Source organism: Ochotona princeps, chromosome 2 (genome assembly GCF_030435755.1).
Source record: "Ochotona princeps isolate mOchPri1 chromosome 2, mOchPri1.hap1, whole genome shotgun sequence".
Classification (NCBI taxonomy): domain Eukaryota; kingdom Metazoa; phylum Chordata; class Mammalia; order Lagomorpha; family Ochotonidae; genus Ochotona; species Ochotona princeps.
The window spans coordinates 6540133-6567689 of NC_080833.1; the positions used below are offsets into that span (position 1 = coordinate 6540133).

A 27557-nucleotide genomic window follows, 5' to 3' on the forward strand; every position below is an offset into this window, starting at 1 on the left:
AATGTCCTTTCATGCTTTTTATTCCATACCTGATTAAAGGATGTTTCCTTCAGAGTCTGCGGGCCCCGTTCCATCATGGCATGTAGGGGTTCCAGGACTTCAAACATGCCTTTTACGTTCCTCTCCCCAAAGTACAAACGAGACGCCTCTTCCAGGCCTTCGTGCCACATCTCATGCCAGAGGATGGCCACTCTGATCAGCTCCTCACTCACCTGTTGAGGAAGAGGTGGAGGAGAGAAGGTCGAGGATAAGCTATGCTCTGCAAGGTCTGCTGGCAAAGAAGGATGGTGGGCCCGAGAGCATGCACCGCCATCCTGGGGACCTGTGGCAGGTGGCTGTGCCCAGTGAAAGCCCATGCTGCTCCGGACTCACCATCATGGCCTGCTGGACCAAGGTGTTGCTATGTTCACACATGTTCTTGAGAATCTTGTTGGCGGCATTGTGTCGGGCTGTTGTAGTGGACTTGGAAGCCACAGTCAGTGGGTAGATGAGGGCCTGCGGCCAAAAGGGAAACACATGCAAAGGGTGACGCAGGAAGGGTGATACTTACAGACACCAGGGTCCACCATAGAAGGGTCTACCACCAGAGTCTACCACTACATGGTGGAGAGGACTCTCTTTTTAGGAAGGCTTTGGGCCAGTGGGGCTACTCGAACTACCCAGGGGCAGGTCAGAGCACGGGCCTCCCCTCCCTGCTCTTGTGTTGACTGCAGATTTAGCAAGGGTAAGCCTCAAATCAGGGATTCGAAGAGAAAGCGTGCGGGGTCTCCACGTACCTGGGGGTGGTACCGACCGATGTCCGTGAGGAGCTGGTGAATGAGCCGGCCCACCAAGGGCCTGGGCGTGTCAATCCTCGCAATGAGCTGAGGGATTACCTGGTGTGCAGAGAGACACAGCAGGCAGAGTGTGAGATGGAAACCACCCCAGTTATTCTTCTGGGCAAAGATGGACTTCCATAAACTATTTTGATAGATACTGTCATCATTCCTGTCGGTTCTCTCAAAAAATCTGAAGGACATAGGGAGTCTAAGATGGTGGAGCCAGCCCTACTTCCTTCCTCATCTCCGACACATACTGCCTTGCATGAGTCAAGAGAAGACACACAGGAAAGAGAAATCAGGCCCAGTCACCTCCTCAGCCAGCACCCTCACCTGCAGCCAGGTGTCAATCTGGATCGCTTTGACTCCTTCCACTAAGGCTTCGTTGACATCTGGCCAGTGGCCATAATCAAACCACAGGGTCAGGACTCTGGAAAAGAAAAATGAGCAAGTCACAGAATATCTGCTGTCCCGAACATCCACACATTTTTATAATTTTTTAAAAGATTTATTTATTTTCATTGCAAAGTTAGGTATACAAAGAAGAGGCAAGATAGAGGGAAGATCTTCCATCCAGTAAATCACTCCCCAAGTGACCACAATGGCTGTAGCTGAGCCGATCCGAAGCCAGGAGCCAGGAGCTTCTTCCACGTCTCCCAAGCAGGTGCAGGGTCCCAAGGCTTTGGGCCATCCTCAACTGCTTTCCCAGGCTACAAGCAGGGAGTTGGATGGGAAGCGGAGCTGCTGGGATTAGAACCAGAGCCCATATGGGATCCCGGCGCGTTCAAGGCGAGGACTTTAGCCACTAGACCACTGTACCGGGCCCACATTTTTTTATAATCTTAAGATTTACAGGAAGATGGGCCTGGCACAGTGGCCTAGCGGCTAAAGTCCTTGCCGTTGCGGCCACTTAGTGAATCAGTGGACAGGAGGTCTTCCTCTCTCTCTCTTCCTCTCTCTCTCTTCCTCTCTGTATTTCTGACTTTCCAATAAAAATAAATAAATATTTGGGTCCGCAGTGATAGTGTCATGGTTAAGGTCCTTGCCTTGAACATGCTGGGATCCCTTATGGGAGCTGGTTCTAATCCTGGCAGCTCTACTTCCCATCCAGCTCCCTGCTTGTGGCCTGGGAAAGCAGTTGAGGATGGCCCAAAGCCTTGGGACCCTGAACCCACATGGGAAACCCAGAAAGAAGTTCCTGTCTCCTGGCTTTGGATCGGCACAGCACCAGCCGGTGTGGTCACTTGGGGAGTAAATCATCGGATGGAAGATCTTCCTCTCTGTCTCCCTCCTCTCAGTATATCTGACTTTGTAGTAAAAATAAATAAATCTTTTAAAAAAATCTTTAAAAAAAGATTTGCAGAAAGAGAACTGATGGGGACTCTGATCAGGGCATCTCAAGTGCCCTTGCTCTCGGCACTCCTTAGGCTCAGCAGGTGGCTGGGCAGCAGCAGAACACGAGGCATGTGAGTGAATGAGGACCTTGGCCTCTATCAGGTAGAGGGGTCACTGTGGCATACATCCTGACACTGAATGTACGCGACAGGAGAGCCTTTAGAGAATGCCTGATTTGCAGACCTACAGAAGCAGCTGCTGCCGAACAGGGTGACCTGGCACCCAACTGGTCAGAGAGCCCCAGATGAACAGATTGCCTCTGGTCCTGCTGCGCTCTGGACTGACTAGTAGGTCACTCAGTGGCTAAAACCTCCGCTGAAGTCAGGGGACTTTACAATACTGTGGTCAACAGATGGGTTGATTTTTCCCTCCATTTTGAACCACACATTAGAGTTCTCACGCTAGCTCTTCTCAGTCACTCTAGGTTTCACCCAAGGTGGGGCTGTCATCTGTGACTCTCCAAGCTGCAGCAGAGGGCTGCCTGCCATGCCCTCCCTTTAACCCAGCAACTGGGTTCTTGTTCCCCTTCACTGATACCTGAGTGTGTCCTGGAGGTTGTTGCCTCGTGACAAGGAGATGGAACGGAAGAAGCCCTGGACAGCAGGGACAGTGTACATCAAGAGGGTTTTGGACAAATCCTGTTGGAACACGCATATGTTAGTGACACTCCAGCCTCAGCATCTCTGTGAAATGGGTCCTGTGTGTGGGAAGAGCCTACCTCACAGGGTGGCTGTGAATGCTGGGAAAGCTGCTCACCAGCCCTGGCACTCAGCAAGCACTGAACAACCAGCAGCGGGACCCCAAGTGCCCCCTGGGCTAGCTAATGAGGTCTCCTGCCCAAGGAGCTCTGAACACACCATTCTGACTCAGGGTCCCAGGGGATCCCCCAGGGCCTGCCCTGAGCAGACCCATAGATCGGGCATGCCCACACATGTAGAGAACGGCTCAGGCATGTGAACGCACTACAAGGGCCGCACTGTTCAGCTGTGGGGCTGTGGGAGCTGCACAGACACGAACATGCACGGCACGCCCCGCAGGGCAGGTGGGCAGTACGTTTTTGCTCTAGTCAGGACTCTGGACAAACCCTCAGTTCTTTCTGCAATCTCAGAGAGCTGGTGCTCTGGCTGGCCCCTGGCGAGGGAGGGGGCGAGGTACCTCAGTGACCTTCTTCTGCAGAGGGGAGGGTGTGGGGCTGTTCTCCGTGCTCTCGGCCTCACTCTCACTGTTGCTGCCCTCAGTGCTGGTGGCCGCGGTGGCAGTGCCAGCTGTGGTGGCGGTTGTTGTGGCATTGGTGATGTTGGCCCCGCTGGCATGGCGTAACTTCTTCTTCTCATCACGGGCTTGGTTTTGATGCTTGTAGTGCAGCACAGCTTCGAAGTTCATCACTGCCCATGCATGCCAGGCCTGGAGGGCGTGGGCAGCAAGAATCAAGGCCAGACCCCAGGGCTGTGCTGAGAGCAGCCAAGGCGGGGGAAGAGCTGGGACTGCCTCTTCTCTGTGGTCAGCAGAGCCAGGCTCTGCCTCTGTGACAGTCAGGGAAGCGCAAGAGTGCACTGAGTTCAAGGTGCCCGAGGCACTGGTGCAGCACTTCCAGGTCCGGGGTGACTGCTATGGGGAAGAGGCACAGCAACAGCGGCAGGTTTGGGGCCTGGATTTGTAAAACCTTCACACCCTTGCAGGAGAGCTTGTACTCTGTACTCTGCATGGCAGAGGGCAGTGGAGGCCATGAAGAAATGGACAGTGTGAGTCCCGAGGAGTTGAGAGCCTCACGGGAAGGGGGAACTTGGAATGGGCCTTCAAGGGCAGCTATAGATGGGAACAGGCTGCAGGAGGGAACAAGAGTGGGCAGCAGGAAGGACTGACTGGGTGGGGAAGAAACTGATGACATATGCGTGCCCTGATGACAGGGGAAGAACACGCAGGGCGAGCAGACAGTGTCCACAGGAATCAAGCCAATGGACCTGACTAGCATGGGGCACACACAGCAGAGCAGAGAGGGGGAAGCTTGCAAAATGCCTGCAGATGACAGGAGTGCAGGAAGGCTGTGCCAAGCAGGTCCATGTCTGCTCTCAGGGAAATGGATCCGCACTGGGTTTTAAATGCTTGGAACACAGGGACAGCCGTGGTACAGCTGGTTAAGCTGGTGTCTATTATGCAGGCATCCCATATGGGTGCCAGTTCAAGTCCTAGCTGCTCTACTTCTGATCCAGTTATAGTTAATGTGCCTGGGAAAGCAGAAAACGATGACCCAAGTGCTTGAAATCCTGCATCCATGTGGAAGACCGGATTAAGCACCTGGCTTTAGCCTGGCGCAGCTCTGGCCTTTGTGGCTATTTAGGGAATGAACCAGTGGACAGAAGATCTCTGTCTCTCCCTCTCTCTGTAATGCTGACTTTCAAATAAATAAACGTTTAAAAACGCGATTGGAAGAGACTGTGTAAGAGTAGAGGTGTGGGCAGGCAGCCAGTGATTCCCGTCCTTCGCAGAAGTCACGGGGAAGGTCAGTCATACGACAGCGGACAAGGAAAGATACAGAGAGCCTCATCTGCCTGCCTGGCCCCACATGGGGACCATGGCCTGTGAAGAAGCAGGCCCAGCAGCAGATGGCGGCAGGCAGTTTCTTTGTTTATTTGGACAATGGAGAACTCCTCCTGTCTCTAAGGTTTGGAGCTATGGTTACTTTTGAGCATACCTTTACCTGGGAGACAGAACTGGATTTGGGACTTGGTCACTTTGCCACGCTAGCAGGATATCAAGCAATCTACTACTAATTGGACTTTCTGGAGAGTTGGGAAATTCCTGTGTCCCTTGCTAAAAGCCTTTAACCTCGAGGTGCCCATTTTCCCACTGGGGCAGCTCTGACTAACCCTAACTGACCCTTACTTGGTGAGTAAAAGTTCTGTGGTGACCCACGGTGTTTTCTTACACCTTGACTTATCTAACAGACACCTGCTCCATGTCCACCATGCAGCGGGCACCAATCTGGGGTTATGGTGAAGAAGACAGGGAGTCTTGGCAGGCACACAGGGCTAAAAGATTGCCAGCAGAAGGCACAGGACAAAACAAAATACAAGGAACCCACATTATGGTAGGAAATGCTTTAAAAAAAAAAAATTCTTCACTTTTTACTTCAAAGTCAGCAATAGAGAGGGAAAGACAAAGATCTTCCATCTGCTGGTTCAGTTCCCAAATGGATGCAATGGCCAGCACTGGGCCCATCTGGGAGTCAGCAGCTACTTCTGGGTCTCCCACAAGGGTGCAGAGGTCGAAGGCCTTGGGCAGAAAGCTGGATTAGAAATGGAACAACTGGGGCTGGCACAGTAGCCTAGCAGCTAAACTCCTCGCCTTGAGCACGCCAGGATCCCATATGGGTGCCAGTTCTAGTTCCAGAAACCCCGCTTCCCATCCAGCTCCCTGCTTGTGGCCTGGGAAAGCAGTCAAGGACAGCCCAAAGCCTTGGGACCCTGCACCTGCGTGGGAGACCCGGAAGAGGCTTTGGGCTCCTGACTTCGGATTGGCACAGCTATAGCCATTGCGGCCTCTTAGGGAGTGATGACTGGATGGAAGAGCCTTCCTCTCTGTCTCTCTTCTCTGGATATCTGACTTTCTGATAATAAAAATAAATCTTAAAAAAAAAAAAGAAATGGAGCGACTGGGATTAGAATAGGTTCCCATACAGAATGCCAGTGCTGCAGGAGGGGGATTAGCTTGCTACACCACTGTGCTGGCCTCCAGAAAATGCTTTTTAAAAATGAAAACTAGGGCCTGGCACAGTAGTCTAGTGGCTAAAGTCCTCGCCTTGCATGCCTGGGATCCCACATGGGTGCCGGTTCATATGGGCTGCTCCATTTCTCTTGCAGTTCCGTGCTTATGGTCTGGGAAAACAGTCGAGGACGGCCCAAAGCCTTGAGATCCTGTATCTGTGAGGGAGACCTGAAAGAAGCTCCTGGCTCCTGGCTTTGGACTGGCTTAGCTTCGGCTGATGTGGCTACTTGGGGAGTGAACCAGTGGGTGGAAGACCTTTCTGTTTCTCCTTCACTCTGTGAATCTGACTTTCCAAATAAATAAATAAATCTTTTTTTTTTTTTTTAATGAAAACTAGAAGTAGTAGGTTGAGCTGATGCCTGCGACGCTGACATGCTATATGGATTCCTAGTTGTATCCCAGGTGCTCCACCTCCGACTCAGCTCCCTGCTAACGGCCTGGGAATGGCAGCACAGAGGGATTCAGTGCCTACGCTGCTGCCACCACATGGGCGGGCCAGACGTTGGCCTCCTGGCAGCCACTGGCAGAGTCAATTAACAGATGGAACATTTGTTCCTTCTTCTAACACTTCCTCGCAAATAAATAAACCTGTTAAATAAAACAAAACAAAACCCTCTAAAACTAGTTTCAGGACCCCGTTTGTGACTAAAGCTGACTTAAGTAACTCTGAAAGCGAACAGTTCTGCCTCGTCAGGGTTCAGCTAATCAAGGCTTGACTGGACAGTTATCACCTTTGGCCAGGCGGTGGGCCTTTTCTGCATCAGATGCAGCGTGCTTACTAAATGAAGATAGAGTTGATTGTGAATGTGCCTGTGGTTTTCAGAGGGATTAATTCACCAAGCACTAGCCAGTGTAGAAGGTACTGGAAAAGAAACCGATGATACATGCTACATCAAGCAGCTGCCACCAGACGCCACTCAGCAAATATACTAACAGAGGAGAATGTGTGTGCTCACTGAAGACACATGCCTGCCAGAGCCAGCCTTGCACCAACCAAGTCTGTTCTACATGACCTGTTTATCTTTTTGAAAAGATGTTACCCAAACACTTACAACAAAAAACAAAGAAAATTAAATTCCTAGCTGAGGGCCTGGCACAGTAGCCCAGTGGCTGAAGTCCTTGCTTTGCACGTGCCAGGATCCCATCTGGGGGCTGGTTCTAATCCCAGCAGCCCTGCTTCCCATCTAGATCCCTGTTTGTGGCCTGGGAAAGCAGTCAAGGTAGTCCAAAGCCTTGGGACCCTGCATCTGTGTGGAAGACCTGGAGGAAGCTCCTGACTCCTGGCTTCGAATTGGTGCAGCTCTGGCTGTAGTGACCACCTGGGGAGTGAAGATCTTCCTCTCTGTCCCTCCTCCTCTCTGTATAGCTGACTTTCCAATAAAAATAAATAAATCTTGAAAGAAAAATTCCTAGTTGAGAAGCAAGCAGGGATGGAACTCAGAGAGAAGCCGGGCAGGGCCTGGTGGCCCAAGGAAAGACAGCAGTGCAGAGAGGAACCGTGTGTTCAGACGCTGCTGGAGGCTGGCACTGAGGCTCAGCAACAGGTCAGCCCTCCATGTCCCCTACGGCAGCGGCGCAGCACGCACTCTGCCAATCAAGGTTTTTCCAACACTGACATTCTCCGAGGGACACAGGAAGGCCGCAGCTGTGTGCGGCTGGTGCCTCACCTTGTACCGGCTGTGTGCGGCTGGTGCCTCACCTTGTACCGGCTGTGTGCGGCTGGTGCCTACCTTGTACCAGCTGCGGTCGTGCTCCGTGGCGGCACTGTAGTACTGCAGCACCTTGGGGATGGTGCTCTCGTTGATGCCCTGCAGGTTCAGCTGCCACTCTCCAAGCTTCAGGAAACAGCTGCAAAGAAAGAACCCAAGCCTGTGTCGCTGTGGAATCCAAAGGCCTTCCTGGTGTCTCCTGCTCCAGGCAGCCACAGGAGGGAACCAGCACAACTGTCAGTGGCACAGCAGCAAGGCGACAGGCTTCTGGGAAAACCTTCTAAGGTATCATCTTTTCTTCTCGACCCTTCAAGGTCAGGTACACCACTCCAGGCCAAATCCATTTTGGTGGGTCACAGTCACTGTGAACTGTTTTTCTTGTTGATTGCTGTATGGCTTCTCCTTTCCCGTCCCCTCCATCCTTTCTGTACTGTTTACTGACCACTGTTGTATTGCAGGCTGCTTGGAATGCCTGACACTGTTCTCTGCACCATCCTCACATCCTCACTCCATGTTACACCACCTTTGGAGAAGGAACCCTAACTATCTCTTCTAGAGGATAAGGAAATGGAGGCACAGAGAGGTTCAGCAAGTTCTTTAGAGTCACACATCTAATTACCAGCTTCTTTGGGGTTTGGAAACAAGATCAAGAAGAACACGTGGGTGTGCTCATGCTGCTGAGCTTTGGGGAAAGGAGGGATGAGTCTCTGGGCAGCATCATATCCATGGCTGCCTGGGGTTCCCAGGAGGGAGGTGAGAGAGATGCCAGCCACCAGCTGTCCGGGCAGCCTGGCCTGGCCCCCTCCGCCCTGCCCATGCAGGGGCCTCTGGGAGGGTTGGGATGCAGCTGGCCCAGGGCGGGGGTCATGGGGACCTCACCGGGCCATGAGCTTGTGCAGCTCTTGCTTGTGCTGCTGGTCCTCCGTGGCAATGGCGTGCTGGGCCTGCTGCTGCACAGTCTGCACAAAGTGCTGCATGTGCTGGAAGGCGTCGATCTGCGGCAAAGACACACAGAGCCACTTGGCATGCGGCCCAACCTCACGAGAAAGGAACTGCTACCCGTTGGATAGGCTGCTCAGTCAACCCACCCCCAAATGAAAAGACCCAGCACTCAGCTAAGGACCCCACAAGACAGGGGTCCGGGGCACAGTGCTGCCAGGGGACTGTGCTTCTCATGAAGATTCCCGGTTCACTCAAACCTTAGTTCTCCTTTGCCAACTACAGTTCCCAGCTTAAGTAAGCCTTGGGAATGTTCCATGTCTTGTTACCCTGAAAAACAACTTTTTCCTTCACTATTAACACACTGCCCTGGGGGAAATCGTGCTTATGGGGAATCGTTTCAGGCTAATGAGACTCCAATATCTGTTTACAACACCACAGCACCTTGGACACCACAGCGTAATGAAAAACCACAGATTTAAACACAGATAAAACCCTCAGTAAGAATGCAGGGCAGGGGGTGAGGGAACCTCTTGAACCCTGAGCTGAGGGAGTACACCCCGGTGAACTCAGCAGTTTGGGAGCCATGTGCTTGGCACATCCCTGGGGAGACAGATCCACTTGCACTTTGGGAGTCTATGGCAAGCAAGCCGAGGATAGCTGTTAGGATCAGAGAAGTGAACTAGGAACTAGGAAAGGGCAGACACAGGGGCACACTGCACTCCTCCGTGTTTTCCTGACTGGCATGCATGTTGTTTGCAAAGGGTTTCCAGGAAGGAGATGGGGAGAGCTTAGAGGCATCAAAGCTCAAACGGGAAATGAAACAACCAAAATCTACTAACACAAGGAGGAAAAAACCTGTAAGAGAATCTACAAAGACACTATGTGTTCTGTGCCGCAGAAAAGGAGGAAGAAAAATCCACACTTCAAATAAATTACAGGCCTTTGTACAGCGCATTATACCTGAGGCTTTTGTTTGTTTTGTTTTTAGATGAAAGCAAATTAGTGATGATGACCTTGAAGAAAAATAGAACCCTCCCAGCTTTGGGTCCGTGCTCAACCTCAGATACTTTTCAATATGAGGAATTAATTAACATCAACAGATAGGGTTAAATCCAGAGCCAGGATAACAATGAGGAACAAGTGATTTGGCAGCCAAACCATGCATGAAGGCTGGGAAGACACACAGACGTCCCCACAGTGAACCAGACACCTGTCTCTCTTAGACACCTGCCTTCCCAGAGCACCACAACTCACTGATGACTTTGACAAATGAATTCCATTAGTATCTCACTCCTGGGAAGTGATAAATGTTTCTTCAGCTTTTCCACCTACATTGGCCAGACTTAAATCTGATGTTTTGCAAATGAATTGGGAGACAGTACTGAAGAGATCAAACACTGGGAAGGTGATGGATCACTCAGCACAATCTGTGTGTGTGTCACACAGGCAGGAGCATGGCTAGGGAGGAGCATGGCTAGGGACACTGACGCCTGGTCCTGCGCAGAGCTGCTTAGTGTCCCTGACAATGCAGGTGCAGAGTTCAAGCTCTTTCTGGTGCACTTCCAGGGCTGAATGCAAAAAACAAACAAACAAAACACCTTAAACCAGGGAGCTTTGGTATTTGGATTTGAAGCCAAACATGCAGTTCACCCAGTATGAGAGACTCTATCCAATAGCAAAGGTAATTCATTTTCTAGGAACAGAAAAAGGAAAAAACTTTCCTGCACTCTCAATAATCAAGCGGGAAAAAGCGATTGATTTGTTCTCTCAGCCCAACACAGGCCAGGCCAACAGAGTGCAGGCTGGGCGCAGTTCCCAGTCCTGCCTGTCTGGGTGATCTGTAGTCCAGAATGTCATCCCTGGCCCAGGGAAATCTCATGGAAGGCCGAGTCCGGCTCTGGATGACTGGAGCGTCTCCCATTCGACAGGCTCCTAGTCCCGATGCCTTCCCTCACATGGGCACTGTCCTTTGTCATAGATTCTTGTGTGTAGCAGGTGAAATCAGTGTACCATCCTGTCTGTCAGAGCAACTGGTTCTGGCCGCTACTGGGCCACAGCGGATGAAGCCACTGTCTGCGGGACTGGTGTCCCATATGGGTGTTGTTTTGAGTCCTGGCTGCTCCACTTCCAGTCTGGCTCTGTGCTGATGGGCCTGGGAAAGCAGGAGAGAATGGCTCAAGTGCTTTGGCTCCTGCACCCATGTGGGAGACTAAGAAGAAACTCCTGGCTCCTGGCATCAGAATGGACCAGCTCCAGCTGCTGCAGCCATCTGCAGAGTGAACCAGTGAATGGAAGATTTTGCTCTCTCCCTCTCTCTTATTTCTACCTTCCAAATAAATGAATAAATAAAAGAAAAAAAAAAAAAGGAGTCAGTGTGGTGTCGTAAGTGAAGCCTCATCGCAGTGCTGGCATCGACACGGCTGCTGGTTTGAGTCCTGGCTGCTTCCAAGTCATCGGGCCCAGCACCCATGTGATAGACCTGGCTTCAGATCACCCCAGCTCTGGCCACTGCGGTCATTTGGAGAGTCCTCTCTGTCTCTCTCTCTGCCCTCTTTGTAAAGATTAATTTTTTTTTAATTTGAAAAGCAGATTTTCAGAGAGAAGGACAAAGATAGGGAAAGAGACAGACAGAGAATCTTCTGTCCACTCGTTCATTCTTCAAATGGCTGCAATGGCCAGCGCTGGGCTGATCTTAAGTCAGGAACTAGGAGCTTCTTCTGGGTCTTCCACCTGGGTGCAGGGGCCAAGGACTTGAGCTGTCCTCTGTTGCCTTCCCATGCCATAAGCAGGGACTTGGGTGGGAATTGGATCAGCTAGAAGACAAATCAGCATCCACGTGGAATGCTGGTGCTGTAGGGTGAGTATTAGCTTGCTGCTAAGCCACCATGCCAGCAGCCCTCATCACCCCACCCATTAACAGCCTTTCAAATAAACAAACAAATAAAGAAATCTTCAAAAAGAGAGAGGGTCCAGTACTGTTGAGCAGTAGCTTAAGCTTCTGCCTGCAGAGCCAGGATCCCATACTGGTAGCGTTCAAGTCCCAGCTATTCCCTTCAATCCATCTGCCTGCTGCTGTGCCTGGGTAAGCAGTGGCAGATGGCCCGAGTGCTTGGACCCCTACGCCAGGTGGGAGACTTGAAAGAAGTTCTAGGCTCCTAGCTTCCGACTGGCCCAGTTCTGGCCTTTGAGGCTATTGTGGGAGTGAAGCAGTAAATGGGAACTCGCTCTCTCTGTACTTTCTCTGCAGCTTTGCCACTCAAATAAAAATAAATAAATCAAAAAAAAAAAAAAAAAAAAAAGAAAGAAAGAAAAAGAAAAAGTGACTGGCTCAGCAGCACGCACTGTGCAGCTATGAAGCCCCAGCTCTGGGCTTCAAATCCAAGCACCTAACTTGAAATGGATTTCTAAGTATTTAATCCCAGCAGAATGTGGGCCAGTACTCTGCGGAGAAGCTGGGCTGTGATCAGATGCTGAAAGAAATCACTTTTGGCTGGAATATTACCAAAAGGCTTCCTTCTGCTTGCCTATGGCAGGATATTAAAAGTCTGGAGACCTCGCTGAGGAAGGAAACCAGACTGTATTCGGATCCAGCACCTTCTGGTTTTCTCATTTGCCTCGAAGAGGTCAGGTTTTGAATCAGAAAGGCCGTGGTCTGGGAGCCTACCACAGATCAAAAGACAAAGCAAAACAACAAACGCAAATTCACCAAATCACATGTTGGGAGAAAGAAGCTTGAGTGCTCTGCATCAAGGTCGAATTCCGCAGGAGGCAGTGCCCGCCTGCGTGCAGAGCAGACCCCGCTCCCGGGGCCACGCACCGTCACCTGGCAGCAGAAGGCAGTGCCCGCCTGCGTGCAGAGCAGACCCCGCTCCCGGGGCCACGCACCGTCACCTGGCAGCAGAAGGCAGTGCCCGCCTGCGTGCAGAGCAGATCCCGCTCCCGGGGCCACGCACCATCACCTGGCAGCAGAAGGCAGTATCCGCCTGCGTGCAGAGCAGACCCCGCTCCCGGGGCCACGCACTGTCACCTGGCAGCAGAAGGCAGTGCCCGCCTGCGTGCAGAGCAGACCCCGCTCTCAGGGCCACGCACCGTCACCTGGCAGCAGAAGGCAGCTTCCAGGTGAAGCCCAAGGCCTTCTCGCACCCCTTCATCAGACACAAGCCTTTTTTTTTTTTTTTTTTTTTTTTTTAAATCAGAACTTTACAACCAGGGCTCCAGGTACTGGCATTCACTCCTTTCTCAATTCGGGATCCACTGTGGGAGCCCCAGTACAGAGGGAGAGAAGCCTTGGTCATCCTTTTTGGTAAGGAGAAAAAGCAGAGAGCCAAAGGAGGTGCTGATTTTGCCTCTGGGGTCTACTTTTTGTTAGTCACCATCATCACACAAGCAGATTATTTAAAAAATAAAAAAACTGCAATCCTAGCAGTCACATCTATTGCTTAACAGCTTGTCTGTGAAGACAGAGGAATTTCCACTGGCCTCAAGATTCCAGCATCACACCCTGTGGGGTTGCTTCTGAGTCCAAACTGATGATGGCAAAGGAGACTAGAAGTCTGTCGAAACCAAACTGCTCTTGGCTGAAACACACGTGTTGTCACAAACACGCAGTTCTTGTATAGGACAGCCAGCCCATCTTCTGGTAGTCAGAAATTGTGCTTTTCATATCTTAGCACTTCGTGGATTAACTGATCTGTCTCACTGCTCTGACCAATGGCGTACATGCAGCTCAGCTAGGATTCTCTGTGTGGATGTAAGCCTCGGAGCTTTGGAATGCGAAGGAACTCCCCACCCCCGAGGGATTCTAGATGGTTAGACACCACTGTGTCCAGTCTGGGCTTTAAGCAAGCCGCAAGAAACAGGTCAGGTGAGCATTCTGAGGTGACCCCCTGGAGGATGGACACAGCTCACCTTACGGGAGCTCTTCCACATGTTCTTCATGTAGGCATAGGTCACCTGCGGGTGAACGGTTGGCAAAGGATGGTCAAGCTGGCGAGACGGATCAACTCCCAGAAGCAACACTAGGGTTTTATGCGCAAGAGCCTTGAAAACAAGAGAAATTAGGTTACAAAGGGAACCAGAGCAGCAGCACCAGGCCTCCTGCCTCAGTGGTGGGGCTACTCACCAGCCTGCCGCTCTTGCCACACAGGCTTGCGTACTTGAGCCACGTTCTCATGTCTTCGTGAGGGTTGACCACAAGGGACCGCACCATGAGGATTTTCTGCCAGTCCTCTACGATACGCTGGCAGCCCTAGAATTGCCAGCAACGAAGTTAGACACATCCTCTGCTGTATCTTCATTTCCTCAAGCAACAGAGAAACCCACCCTACAGCAAAAGAGGAGATTCAAAGATACAACCTAAACTTTTCCACACTAGGGATACCATTCAAGAGAGCGGGGGTGGGGGGGTGGGGCTGGAGTTGAAGCCCTGGCTCTGCCATTTACTGTTTATGTGACATTGGGCAATCTACATAACATTTTTTCTAGGGCCCAGCAGCGTGGTCTAGTGGCTAAGGTCCTCTCCTTGAACACGCCACGGGATCCCATATGGGCGCTGGTTCTAATCCCGGCAGCTCCACTTCCCATCCAGCTCCCTGCTTGTGGCCTGGGAAAGCAGTCGAGGACGGTCCAAAGCCTTGGGATCCTGCACCCGCGTGGGAGACCCAGAAGAGGCTCCAGGTTCCTGGCTTTGGATCAGTGCAGCACCAGCTGTTGCGGTCACTTGGGGAGTGACTCATCGGACGGAAGATCTTCCTCTCTGTCTCTCCTGCTCTCTGTATATCTGACTTTGTAATAAAAAATATATTTATTTTTTAAAAAATATATTTATCTTTAAAAAAAAAGAAAAAAACCCATTTTTCTTAAAATGCTTTAAAATTTATTTTTTTCCTGGAAAGACAGAGTTAAGAAAGAAGGAGAGACAGAGAGAGAGATCCTCCATCCACTGGTTCACTCCTCAAACGGCCACAACAGCCAGATCTGGGCTGAAACTGGAAACAAGGAGTTTCTACCTGGTCTCTCACAAGAGTGAGATGGCCCTGGACACCCTCCACTGCTTTCCCAGGTCATTAGCAGAGAGCTGGATGGGAAGCAAAGCAGTTGAGACTTGAACCAGTACCCTCATAAGATCACAGGACTGTAGCAGAGGATTAACTTGCTATGCCACAGCGCTGGCCCCCAGTTATTTCAATTTCTTTTCTGGATTATAAGTCAGTCATTTCTAAATCTTTAGTGTTAGGCTTCAGCCTCTCTGGTTGAAGATGACCATCACTGACAAAAGAAATTATACCAACATCATTCAAAACTCAAAAAACTAAAAGCAGCTTATATATTTAATACTTCGAAATGCTGTGGAGCATAAGTTGGGAGCAATTATGTTCCTGAGTTGTTAAGCCTGAACCTGACTTCCAGGGGCATGTGAACTGGCCGCCTTTGACGCCTTCTTATTTTCCACATTTCTGATCAAAAACTACGGATGGAAAGGGGAAAAGCTTCATTAGTTTACACATACGAGCTCCTTGTAATTAAACAAAGGAGCAAATTAATCGCTATGAAAGGGGCTGAGCTAATTTTATATCAAATGACTGAATTTCTTTCCCATCCTCCTTGGCAAGGAGTCAGACTGCAGGAGTGGTGAGGCTCCTGCCATCTGGTCTTCACGGGTGATTTCTGCAAACCCACGGAGCCGCCCTCTGTGCAGATTCACTTAGAAACTGAGCAGCCGTGAGCTTGGGCTTCCGGCCATGATGGGCTGCAGTATGAGCCTGCCCACAGGACTCAAGGTCAGAGAAGAGCCAGCGCGGGCCAGGCTGACCTCTCCACCCCATCCTGCTGGAGGTTCCTGGGTGGGGATTTCAATTGAGATGACTTGACCACAAATGGCCCTGGGCCAGCCCAGGCAGTTCATTGAGTGCGTGGGCAGGGAGCCATCCACATAGAGCCAAATTTCCACCACAATGTAGTGCTTTATTTGCAGGCCCTGGACAATATTTTTCCATCCCGTTAAGTGTGACAATAATGACTTGGAAAGTTAGAAAAATAGAAAAAAGTACACTGAGTAACTGTTTTAGAAAGAACACTGAGTGATTGTTTTGCTTATTTCTCATCAATGGGTAGTTTTTAGTTTTTCCCAGATGCTGAAACAATCTAGGCCACAGCCATCTTGGCTCCCCAACACAGGTAAGTCTCTCAGGCTGAAAGTGATGGTGGGGTGCTGGGGAATCCAGACATGCGCCTGCCCTCCTGAGCACTAACTCAACCCATTATTACCCGTCCCAGTCTCTACTTGGATTAAGTCCCACTTGTCAGACTGTCAGAAGAGTCATCAGGTCTCTGATTGGTTGGGAAACTCTTCAGCCTGTAACAGCCACTCAAAAAATCCAGGGTGTGCTCAAGGCAGGAGAAAGGCTCAGTGTTTGAAATTCTTTCTGTGCCCAGTAGACAATTTTCCATCAAAACACAGACTGGGCATTTCATGATTACTAATAAAACATGGAGAAGAACTGTATGTGCTCACTCCAGAGCCACGAACGAATGCATTCACAGACGCTCCTTTGCTATGACCTTTCCAACCCGGGGAATGTGGCCCGAGCCTGCTAGGCAGGAATGGAGCTGGGAGTCAGAGTTCTCTTCCAGCCTTATGAAAGTCTGGTAGCACAGCTCTCAAGTGGTCTGCTAGAGAACTGAAATAGGCACAAAGCTGGCCAAGAGGAAACGGATCATAATTGCAAGGCCAAGTGTGAAGAGCATGGAGACGAGCGATTCTCCCTCCTGCCCATTCACAGAAGAAGGGAGCCAGCTGCCCTCTCCAAGAACACTAAAGACGGCTAACTGCCACTTTTAGAACTGACATCTGCTTGGGCTACGGTGACCAGAAGGCTACAATGAAAATGATGGAACACTTGCAAAGGGTTCTGTTTAAATGCAAACTGCAGTGAGAAGTGTTCAACTCTACCCCAGGGAACAGTAGACAGCAGGAGGCGGTGAATGAGAACACCTGGCAACATGTTTAAAAATAGCTGGATGTGGGGCCAGTGCAATGGTTTAACGGCTAGTGCTCCGCTTGCAAGTGTAAGCATCCCATATGGGTGCTGGTTCAAGTCCAGGCTGCTCCGCTTCTGATCCAGCTCCCTGCTGTGGCCCAGGAAGGCAGCAGAGGATGGCTCTAAACCTTGGGGCACTGCACATGCATGGGAGACCTGGAGGAAGCTCCTGGCTTCAGATCAGCTCATCTCTAGTCACTGTGGTCATTTGGGGAGTGAACCAGCAGGTGGATGCTCTTTTCTCTGTCTTTTCTTGTCCTGTAAATCTGTTTTTCCAATAAAGATAAATAAATAAAAAAAAAATAGTTGGACGTGGGGTGGGTGGGTGCATGAAAGTGTTTGAAGCAGGGATTCTGTGTTGGCTGCCCATGGAATCATGCAGGGAGCCTGAAAGACGGATTCTGAGTCTACCCCAAATATTTTCACTGGTCCGGAAATGGCCTCGGCACCAGCCTTCCAGGAGAGCCTCTTGTGCCACTAACCCAAGGCTGAGAATCACCGACTGGGAGGTTAATGATTTTAATTGGCTGGTCATAAGTGCTAATTTCTTTCATCCCTCTTTTCTTTCCTTCCTTCCTTCCTTAATCATAAAAAATTATATTTTATCTTATCCTAGAGAAGAGAAAAGCTGGAAAATCAGCTGTTCTCCCTCCACTGGAGCTCAGGCCAAGGGCAAGTGTTGGGTCTGGTCGGCCAGGTCCGAGCACCGCGGAGGACACAGGCACAGCATGCCGAGAGCAGTGGGGGAGCAGTGGGGATGCCGGGCTCAGCGCGGCCCTCGACCAGCCTCACCTGCAGTCGCTCCCACCAGATCTGGCGGATGATCTCCCGTCGCTCGGGCACAAGTTTGTACTGGATAACCTCCTCCAGCTCAGACAGCATGTGGCAAGAAACCATGGCCTGATGGAAGCAAAACACATTCCAACCCAATTACCGCATGAACAATCCAGAAGACAGGATTAACTTCAATCATTCCTTCCGGTGTCAAGGTCTCTGCTGACCCGAGAAAACGGGCACATTCCCAACAGCATGTGAGTCTCACTCTGAGAAAAAGAACTGAAAGACGCTTCAAACCCAACAAGGCCAGAGTATGACACTCACCCCGTACGCTCGGCTGTAGCTTTCCCCTGCCATGGCGGTCAGTTCTGCGTCCAGCAGGTCCCTGGCCTTGTCAATGCACTAGGAGAGAAACACAGAACGCCTGGACCCGAGCTCCGGACTTGCCAAAGACTTGCAAATGTTATTTGTCTCCCAAACTTCAGAAAACTTCACAGGAGATAAACAAGCAAGCTATTCCCAGACCTGAACAGTGAGTGAAAAGTATTACCCAATTTCTCACTAACAGAAACATTTGGCAGCTAAAAGCCTGACACCTAAGGCTACGGTCACAGCCTAGGATGGCCACAGGGAACTCCACTGCGACAGGCACAGTGCAGCAGCAGGCTGTGGGCCAAAGCTCAGGACACCCTTGGGGGTCTGCCTTCCTTCACTTGCCCTTTCTGGGCTTGCACACACATACAGAAGCTCTCTGAAATCTGCAGGGATCTCCGAGCCTTGGTGTTTGACAGGGATGGCCTTGTCATGCAAATCAGAGCCCAGGGGATGCCAGACGATAGCAATATGAGCCTTGTAGGGCCATCAATTAAAAATCTCTCCTGTGCTCTTGTGCATACTTCGGGTTAATTACTGTGACCCCATCTCTGCGGGGGGGGGGGGGGAGGGGGAAGACCCACCCCCCAAGCACCTCCTCCAAGAGGTGCTTGCATTCTGCAGCACAGCACCTGCCCCTGCGGACAGTAAACAATGTGGCCACTCTGCCTTGGCCTGGAGAGCCTTGTGGCACCAAGATTACTGAATCCTCCCTTGGTGAAACTCTTTGCTTCTCTTTGCAACAAGAAACCTTGCTAAGGCAAGGTGACAAAAAAGAAGCAACAATGATCCAAGAAGCAAATTCCTAAAGCAAGCACAATGAGAGCTGTTACTGAGTACGGCATGAGCTCACGGAATTATGTCAATACAGTCCCAGAGCTGAAGGGCAACTGCTTACTGACCCAAGCTCCTATGTAGGCTACCTTTTCCTTCCCGGAAGGTCTAGGGACATGGAGGTTTTTACCTGTTGGGCCAATGAGAAGAGGTCCTGATGCAACGCCAGCACGGCTCTGTAGAATGCGCCATCGTGGGTGTCCCGGGGGATCATGCAGGTGTACTCCTCCATGCTGTCCCACTGGCCTAGGGGCACACAGAGACAGGCAACACGGGGTCGGGGACAGCTGCCTGTGACAGTGGCAGTGACTCCCACAGGCTTCGCCGCTATCCCTCTCCTTAGCTTAGGGTGCCCGTTGCACCTTCCGACACATGTGGGAGTTGACCTTACAAAGTCCCACCTGTCTTCCTAACAGAGGACTCTGCTGCTACCGGGTACCCCACGAGAGATGTGGGGAACACACGAGTGCAAACATAGTCAGCTTGCAGGTGGCACATGACCTAGGTGGCTCTCCGACTGCCGGCAGTGAGACACGGGGCTTTCTTCCTCAGCAGGGAAGCACCTTAGGGTTCAGTGGTACATAGGCAAATCAGATTTTCCTGAAACAACTGGAAATGGCCATTACACAGGCAGAGGACAGGAGCAGACAAATAGCCTGTCCACATTATTGGCAGTATCTCTGCCTCAGGAGGCAGATCAATATTTTAAAGGGTTCTGTTATAACAGAGAGATGGGCTAGGTCACAGTGTGGTGGTCTCAATCACGCCAGCTGGGGGAACCAGCTGCATCCAGGAAGACACATGCGCTTCCCCTGGTGGAAGGGTGTGCTCCGTATGCCAGGATTTCTGAGACCATCTGCAGAAAAGATATCCGCTTCATTAGCTGCAAACCGCAGGGCTGCCCGTTTTACAAGGCGCTTTCCTGCCTTCCACTGCAGATCATCAGTTCAACCATTCTCTATGCCTCTGGGCGAAAGCAAACAGCACAGGATGACTCCTCAGGAAGCAATTTGTTTTTAAAAAATGTTCCGGATCCAGCCCAGAGCTCATGAAAGGGAAGGATATAAGCTCAGTGACTCAGGAGGGATGGAACGAGGCAGGTTATGTAACCTTTCTCCGCCTCGGGGGTGAAGCTTGCCCCTCGCTCCCCTGTGTCCTCACTGTCCTCCCCATGGAGATCACTTCCTAGCACATGCACTGCTCAGGCTGAGCCTGCAGGGTTTCAAAGCAAGTCTCTGCTTTTGAAATCCTCTGCAAGTAGGGGTGAAATGAGTATCAGACAGCAAGGGCAAGAACGTGCAAGGTGGTCAGAGGCTTCTAACCACTGGGGAAGTGCAAGGCGGACAGGCTTCTGGCTACCCTTGTCTGTGTGTCAGCCAAGTTCCAGGATGCACATTTAGATAATAAAGGATGGGCCCGGCACCGCAGCACAGCGGACAAAATCGTCACCTTGCATGCGCCACAATCCCATATGAGTGCTGGTTCTAATCCCAGCATCCCCACTTCCCATCCAGCTCCCTGCTTGTGGCCTGGGAAAGCAGTTGAGGATGGCCCAAAGCCTTGGGATCCTGCACCCGCGTGGGAGACCTGGAAGAGGCTCCTGGCTTCGGATCGGTGCAACTCTGGCCATTGAAGCCACTTGGGGAGTAAACCAACAGACCAAATGTGGTGACAGGAGTGTCCCATGTGTGTTGCCCTCACCTACTGCATTCCATGTTTGAAGCTTGCACACTGTTTTTCTTGGCTTCTCTCAATGTTCATCTTTTTTGTTTGTTTGTTTTTAATTGGAAAGGCAGATACAGAGAGAGGAGGAGAGTGAAAGAGGAAGTTCTTTTGTCTGATAATTCATTCCCCAAGCAGCTGCAACAGCTGCAGCTGCACAGATCCAAAACCAGAAGTCTGGATCCTCTTCAGGTTCTCCCACGCGGGTACAGGGTCCCAAGGCTTTGGGCCATCCTCGACTGCTTTCCCAGGCCACAGGCAGGGAGCTGGATGGGAAGCTCCCTGGTGTGTGAAAGGAGAGGACTTTAGCTGCTAGGCCACCGGCCAGGTCCCTCAGTGTTCATCTTTAGCCACATCTAGCAAGTCAAGGGAACGCATGAGACGGGAATGAGGGTGGCAGAAGTAGAAGTTGTTGGACATGTCCTGCATGCTGGTGTAAGCCCAACACCTCTCTGAAGCTCCAGTGTCTTTCTCTGCAGCCCCAGGCTTCTCTCCCTACCTGACCAGTGTCCGGGTGAGTAGCCTTACCCAAGCCCCATGCTGCTGCTGCAGCCATCCGGGCCATTTTGGCTTGAGTCTCGTCATTTACCAAGGTCCACTTTTCACAGCACTGTTGGTGGAGCTGCCCCCTATAGGAAGAGAAGTACCAGTCAGTTTAACTGTAACCTACCAGTCCTCCTCCCGCCCCTGGAGTGAGCCAAGAGCCACAGGGCTCTTAGGCTTGCCCTCCAGCTGGAAGCCTTCATGTAGAGAATGTATTCTCGTGGTGTCATAATAAAAAAGCAACGGGACTACTGGTGGTTTCTGTGGCTGGTGCTCACGGTTTATCTGAGAGTGAGGCTATCATGAGTAAGGATTGTGTCTAACTTTACGTGGATGTGAGGTGTCCTGAACATTTGCACCCTTCATAAATATTAAGTAACTTCTACCCTATGCCAATGACCTCTGAGCTGTTTCCTGCTGGCAGGTGTACTGAGAAAGCAATCTGAGGAGACACATCTGGACATTAGTTGGTGCTCAAACTATAAGAGAAGTGGCTGTGAAAGTGCTACACAGATGGCTTCAGTCGAAAGTGAAGCCAGACTGTACCGGAACAAGGCCCTACAGTGGCCACATTTACTTGAGGACTCATGTAACTGCAGTTACTGTGCATGTGGGTGGGGCTATGAGATGAGGTGCTCTGGGGACCCAGAACAGACAGCAGAGTCCTGTTCATATAGGGAGCTCCTACTCCACGGCTCAGACTGCTGCCTTCCCATGTGCCATTTCTTCATGAAAGCAAATAGAATAAAAAGCACAGGAGATGCTTTTGCCTGGAAGTAGGACAGAAAGTGATGTTCTTCTAATATAAAACCCAAATGTTTCTAGCTAGTGGCCACAGGCAAGTAATGCTTTCGGGTTCTGTCTTCCCTTTGCAGGTGCAGGCAGAGCAAGCTCAGAGATTACAGCCAACAACCTGTTCCTTGGGGACAGAGCAGGGGACAGTCAGGAGCTCCTGGGAAGGTGGCCAAGCCGGTGACACAGACACTGCCTTCACCACGGCAGTGTGAGAACACTTCCCATCCTGCTGCCTAATTGTGTTGGAGAACAATGCAGGTCTAGTCCTTGGGCACCTGCACCTGTGGGGGAGACTGGAATGAAGCTCCTGGCTTCAGATTGGCTCAGCTCTGGCCACTTGGCCACTTGGCCACTTGGAGAGTGAACCAATGACTGGAAGATCTTTCTCTCTGTCTCTTCTTCTCCCTGTAAATCTGCTTTCCAATAAAAATAAATAAATATTAAAAAGAAAAAGCCAACAACTTAGTTAGAAAGTCTGTGATCTCCTCCCAAGGATCTGTCTTCAAAGCCCCAGAGGCTCTTTGGCACAGTGTGAGCAGGGGTTCACCTGGCTGCAGGTGCAGTTTGTGCTGTGGGGCTTGGGGGGGGGGCGGTTTAGGGGCTGTCTCTGTAGTTAGCCTCCCTGAGGCAGAGGATCATGGGAAAAGGGAGTGAGGGTCTCAGTTTACTGGTAACCCAAGATGGCCCATGATCCCACCTCGGGCATGTCCTGGATACATGTTCAAAACAAAAGAAACACAGACAATGCACCCTAAACCTAAAAGTATCTCCTAAAATCTCTTAGACTTGCCCTACATTCTTAAATCCCTCAGGCAGCATTCCAGGCCACTTGCACTTTCTAGGTAATTACAGAACTGGAAACAACCCAAGGGACTGAAGGGACATGGGACCAAGCAGTGCAGCCTGTATCAATCATTCTGCTCTGGAGAGACCTCGGACGTGGCGTCTCAACTGTCACGAGCACATCTCCAAACTCCTTCAACACTCTAGCTGTCCCTTCTCACCTAGCTAAATGGAGTAGCCTTCTACCGGCTCTGACTCTCAAATAAGCCAGCGGGCAAAGAGAAACAAGTGGAAGGGGTCAGGACTAGGACAGGTTTCAAGGAAGAAGAAACAGTAGAAGAGTTTCAAGAAAGCAAAGAGGGAAGTAGAGAAACGAACAGAGGGCAAGTGAGTAACACGGCCAGAGCTCAGGTTGTGAGACAGGCCGTACTGAGAAATGGGCTGGAGAAGCGGACTGCAACAAGCCGAACATTTATATACAAATTCAAAGGAAACAGGCAGACATCACAGCACCGTAGGACTGATTAGAGTTGAATTTTTTTTTTTTTGGTGAGATACACTTTTAAAAAATATATGCAATAGGCAATAATGCTCTGAGTGATGACAATGGGACAAATCCTGTGATGTGAAAAAAACAAGGCACAAAATGGTACAAACACCCATTGTGGTTAATATGTTTGTCATGGGAGCTCAAGACACATCATCCCCAAAATGGCACTTTGGGCACTGAATATTTTAAGAAAACCACAGCAGGGTCAGTCTGCCCTTCGCTGCCCTTCTCCCTGAGGCAGGTCTCAACACGCAGGAAGGGCTCTCGGCCCACCCCTTCCCCCAAAGCAGGCCTCGTGCCAAAGGAGCTCCCCCTAGACCTGCCACCCACACGCGCCAGGGAAGTCTGACCACACTGGCCTTGCTCACTGGCCGCCACGAGCCCCACGCCTTCTGCCCTGCCACACTCCTCCATGACTACAGGTTCTTCATGAAGTCCACCACAGGAAAACAATTTTTTAGGTCCTCATTTCCTTAAGAAGCTTCTTAAATCACATACAGCTTTCATTAAATAATTGCACGTTTTTTCTCCTATTGATCCATCTTTTGTTACGAGGCCACAGCTATGAACCTGGGTCAAGGAGAGGAATTGATCCTTTCGGCCCCTCTGCTTGGGTCACCCCGGAGGGCTCCACAGGGGCCTGGTCACAGAGCCTGGGTGATGGCAGGGACAGGACAGGGCTTGGAGTCCACAGTCCCATCACTGTGCTCGGGAATTTTCTACCAGTGTACATTACTTTTAAGAAAAGAATGCTTTAAGAATAAGGAATTTTTTTCTCATCAGGTAGACTTGGCGGACAGAGGTGCCTCCCCGCCCACACTCCTACAGGACTCTTTAAAAAAATTCCCTCCACGTTGCTCAGGAGGCCTGGCTTCAGGGATCTCAGGCGTGGCTTGGTCTGACCCCTGAGCAACTCTGGAAGCTCCTGCCTCACTGCAATTTGAAAGCTCAGTTGTACCCTGCCTCTCTGTAGCCATTTCACGGCTGGATCTCCACAAGCCCTGGGGCAGCCTCCTCAGCCCCTCCGGACCCGCCTGCTTCTTGCCAGATCCTTCGGTGGCCTCCAGCAGCTTGGGGCGGAAGTCTGAACTCCGGACAAGGTCTGCAAGCTCCTGCCCACTCACCCGGCCTCTGGTGACCACTTTCCAAACTCCACCCAGCCCTCAGCTACCCTGAAAATACTGTGTTGCTCATGGTACAGTACCAACTACATGTCACTTCCTACAGGAAGTCTTCCAAGCCTGGATCAGGGAGCTTCCATCAGTCATGGCCCCATGCTGCCCCTTTATGACTGTTGAGGGCCCCGCTGCCAACAGCCTGCTGCCCGTCCTGCAAGGGCAGGGACTGTGTCTGTCTCTCTCACTGCTGTGTCCCCAAAGTCTGCTACAGATATTAGTTAGCAAACAAGAACATGCTAACTGCTCACCCACTGACTGGACAGGGGACCTAAAACCACAGTTTTAGGTTCAAGAGAGAATTAGGATAATTCTCTGGTAGGAAGGTAATACAGCACTTTGTCTGAATCATTAAAACTATCTAACAGTGGGAGCTGGTGCCATGGCCAGGCTGATCCTCTGCCTGTAGTGCTGGCATTCCAGGTGGGTGGTGGTTCGAGTCCTGGCTGCTCTACTTCACATCCAGCTCCATGCTGATGTGCCTGGGAGGACAGCAGAGGATGGTCCAAAGGCTTGAGCCCCTGCACCGAAGTGGGAGCTCCAGAAAAAGCTCCTGGCTCCTGGCACTGGACTGGCCTGGCTCGGGCTGTAGGATCCTAAGAATGCAGTATCTCTCTCTCCTGCTCTCCGTAACCCTGCCTTTCAAGTAATAAATAAATAAATACATATTTAAAAATTTTTTCTAACAATGGTGGTATAGAACTTTGTTCCAAGTACTTTTTAAAAATTGCACTTGGTGCTGGAAGCAGAATGAACATCATTTCTCTTCAACATTCCCCAAACTCTGCAAACACAAACCAAGCCCAGCTTGTTCTCAGCAAAGTGTTGCTTCGCTTACCTGGCTACCTCCTCTCCTCTTTCTCCAGCACCTAACACTCAGCCTTTCCTTTAGGAAGCACTGCACTGTCACTCCACTCCCCTCTCAGTGCCCCCAAAGAAGCCCATGCACCCCGTTGTCAATGACCCTCCAGCTCTGTATGTGTGTGTGTGTGCTTGTTGTCCCAGGAGCCTCAAGGCAGGGCCTGTTCTGGGGCCCTCTGTATCCCTGCAGTCGGGCTGGGTGCTGAGCACACAGTAAGCATCCAACAAGGTGAGTCACCCCAAGGGGGCATTCACTGCCCCTTTTTAGTAGCAGCAGGGGCCAGAGCTAAAAGGCGACCAGGCAACAGTGTGAAAACGTGAGGTCTGCACCACATCGGCTGAGGTGGAGAGACAAGTGGAAGGAATGGGTGTATATCTGCATGGCGCTGAGCTGAAGCACTAATAGTCAAAAAAAAAAAAAAAAAAAAAAAAAAAAGTGCCATTTAGCAGGTAAGATAGAAGAGAGAGAAGAGAGATTAAACCACCAAAGCGACTGAGGATTTCAGAGAAACATCCAGTGAAACCCACTAAGAGTGAGAAGTGGGAACTCTACTGGGGGACGCTCACCATTCCCCGAGGGCCTCAAGGCAGCGCATGCGGCCCAGCATCAGCTCTGGGTCATCCTTGTTGGTGTCCATCTTCTTGTCATAGGCTACGAGGGCGTCCTCCCACTCGTGTAGCTTCTCATACCACGTGGCCTGGATCTCCTGCCCGGGCGTTGGGGGAGAGAAAGGAATGTAATGAGGCCCAGAGAACGAGACACGCCCTATAAACCCACGTGCTTCTTCCTCAGGTGCTGAGCTGTCTGCAGGATGCTGCACCTGTCACAGCAGGTGGTGAGGATGGCAAGGATGTGCAGTCTATCAAAGGACTGTGGGCTGCTGCAGGCGGCGTGCTGGCTCCTGGGTACACTGACACAGGACCTGGGGCAATCTGAACAGACGGCTGGGCTGTGCTTGGCCCCTCCTCTTCTTGCCCAGGCCCAGGGACCACCAGGTACCAGCCCATGGGGAGGTAGATGGGAAACCATTCAGGTACAGCGAGTAGCAGATTCTAGACTAAGGTGCCAAGGCCCTGGCCTGCTGAGTGCCAGTGCTAGTGCCGGGTTATGTGGCAGGGAAGCTCGCTGCTTTCCTGATGGGACAGGAGGAGACACCAAGCCACACCTGCATCTTTGTTGGGGGAAAACAACTTACTCTTTAAAGCTCTTGATCCTCTGCATTTCTTAACGTACTTTTACACTTTCAGAAAAGAATGTAAAATATGCTGCCACTTAAAATAGAAAACCCTCTCCACACTTCTTTTACAGTCCCCTGTCCAACATTCCCTCCTGCTTGGCGCCTGGCAGCTTTGCCCGTGTCAGGGGCCAAAGGAGGGATTCCATCACCCCGCGCAGCTGGAGGCTGGGGTGCCACGCTGAGACTGAGTGTCGCCCACGTGAGCCAGAGAGTCACTCTTGAGATGACTGGGAAGCTGTCTGATGTGTCTCCTGTCTGCCCCCCCATCTCACTTTGACTTCTGGGCGTCTTCACCATCAGCTCAGTATCTGATTGATTCTCTGGCAGGCCAGGGTCCAGCTCTCCGGGGCTTTCTTTAATAATACTATTCCCCAGTGGGATTTGTAGGGTACAGTGCGGAGTCTGCACCCCCTTTTCTTTCATTGTCCTCCTTTTTCTTAAACGGATGTTGGCCTAGAACACACGCTAACATTGACTCTGCTGCCCCTGGAACCTGTCAGGAAGGTAACTGTATTTTTAACTGTCAACTTGTACCTGCAGCCCCAGTTTGTTCTGGGAGTGACATGCCCTCTGCTGGCCCTGCTCTGGCTGTGGAGTTGTTCACATAGGTACTTTTATCTGGTTCTGTGGAAGGGATACTCTCTGAGCTTAATCTTCCAAGCCTCTCCAGAATAATGCCTCTTTATCATGCCTTAATGGGAAAGAACTAAGAGAAGAGACTACAGACAGTGGAAAATTAAAATCTCTCGGGGCCAGTGCAGCAGCAAATACAGCATGTTAATCCTCCACCTGTTAGTGCTGGTATCCTATTTGGGCGCCAGTTCGTGTCCCGGCAGCTCCACTTCCTTTCTAGCTCCCTGCTTGTGGCCTGGGAAAGCAGTTGAGGACGGCCCAAAGCCTTGGGACCCTGCACCTGCTTGGGAGACCCAGAAGGAGCTCCTGGCTGTTGGCATCAGATTGGCTCAGCTCCAACCACTGTGGCCACTTGGGAAGTGAACCAGTGGACAGAAGATCTTTTCTTTTAATTTTTTCTTTTTTTTTTACAGATTTATTTTTATTGGAAAGTTAGATATACAGAGAGCAGGCGAGATAGAGAGGAAGATTTTCTGTCCATCGATTTACTCCCAAGTGGCCGCAATGGCTGGAGCTGCTCCAATCCGAAGCCAAGAGCCAGAAGCTTCTTCTGTGTCTCCCAAGTGGGTGCAGGGTCCCAAGGCTTCAGGCCGTCATCGACTTCTT

General features: G+C 51.0%; 1 protein-coding gene across 3 annotated transcripts in view; it reads right to left on the minus strand.

Moving 5' to 3' along the window:
- Positions 1 to 27557, minus strand: part of MTOR (mechanistic target of rapamycin kinase) — a 136825-nt gene that overhangs the window by 19582 nt on the left and 89686 nt on the right. For all 3 annotated transcript variants that reach the window (XM_058675171.1, XM_058675160.1, XM_058675165.1), the window contains exons 30-44: positions 25648 to 25787; positions 20902 to 21002; positions 18782 to 18897; positions 17770 to 17847; positions 17461 to 17568; positions 13752 to 13877; positions 13538 to 13669; positions 8567 to 8682; positions 7709 to 7826; positions 3369 to 3617; positions 2751 to 2851; positions 1152 to 1248; positions 777 to 875; positions 373 to 495; positions 30 to 212 (exon numbers count right to left, since the gene is read on the minus strand). In XM_058675171.1, the coding sequence (XP_058531154.1) occupies positions 30 to 212; positions 373 to 495; positions 777 to 875; positions 1152 to 1248; positions 2751 to 2851; positions 3369 to 3617; positions 7709 to 7826; positions 8567 to 8682; positions 13538 to 13669; positions 13752 to 13877; positions 17461 to 17568; positions 17770 to 17847; positions 18782 to 18897; positions 20902 to 21002; positions 25648 to 25787 (1887 nt within the window). The remainder of the gene's footprint in view (positions 1 to 29; positions 213 to 372; positions 496 to 776; positions 876 to 1151; positions 1249 to 2750; positions 2852 to 3368; positions 3618 to 7708; positions 7827 to 8566; positions 8683 to 13537; positions 13670 to 13751; positions 13878 to 17460; positions 17569 to 17769; positions 17848 to 18781; positions 18898 to 20901; positions 21003 to 25647; positions 25788 to 27557) is intronic.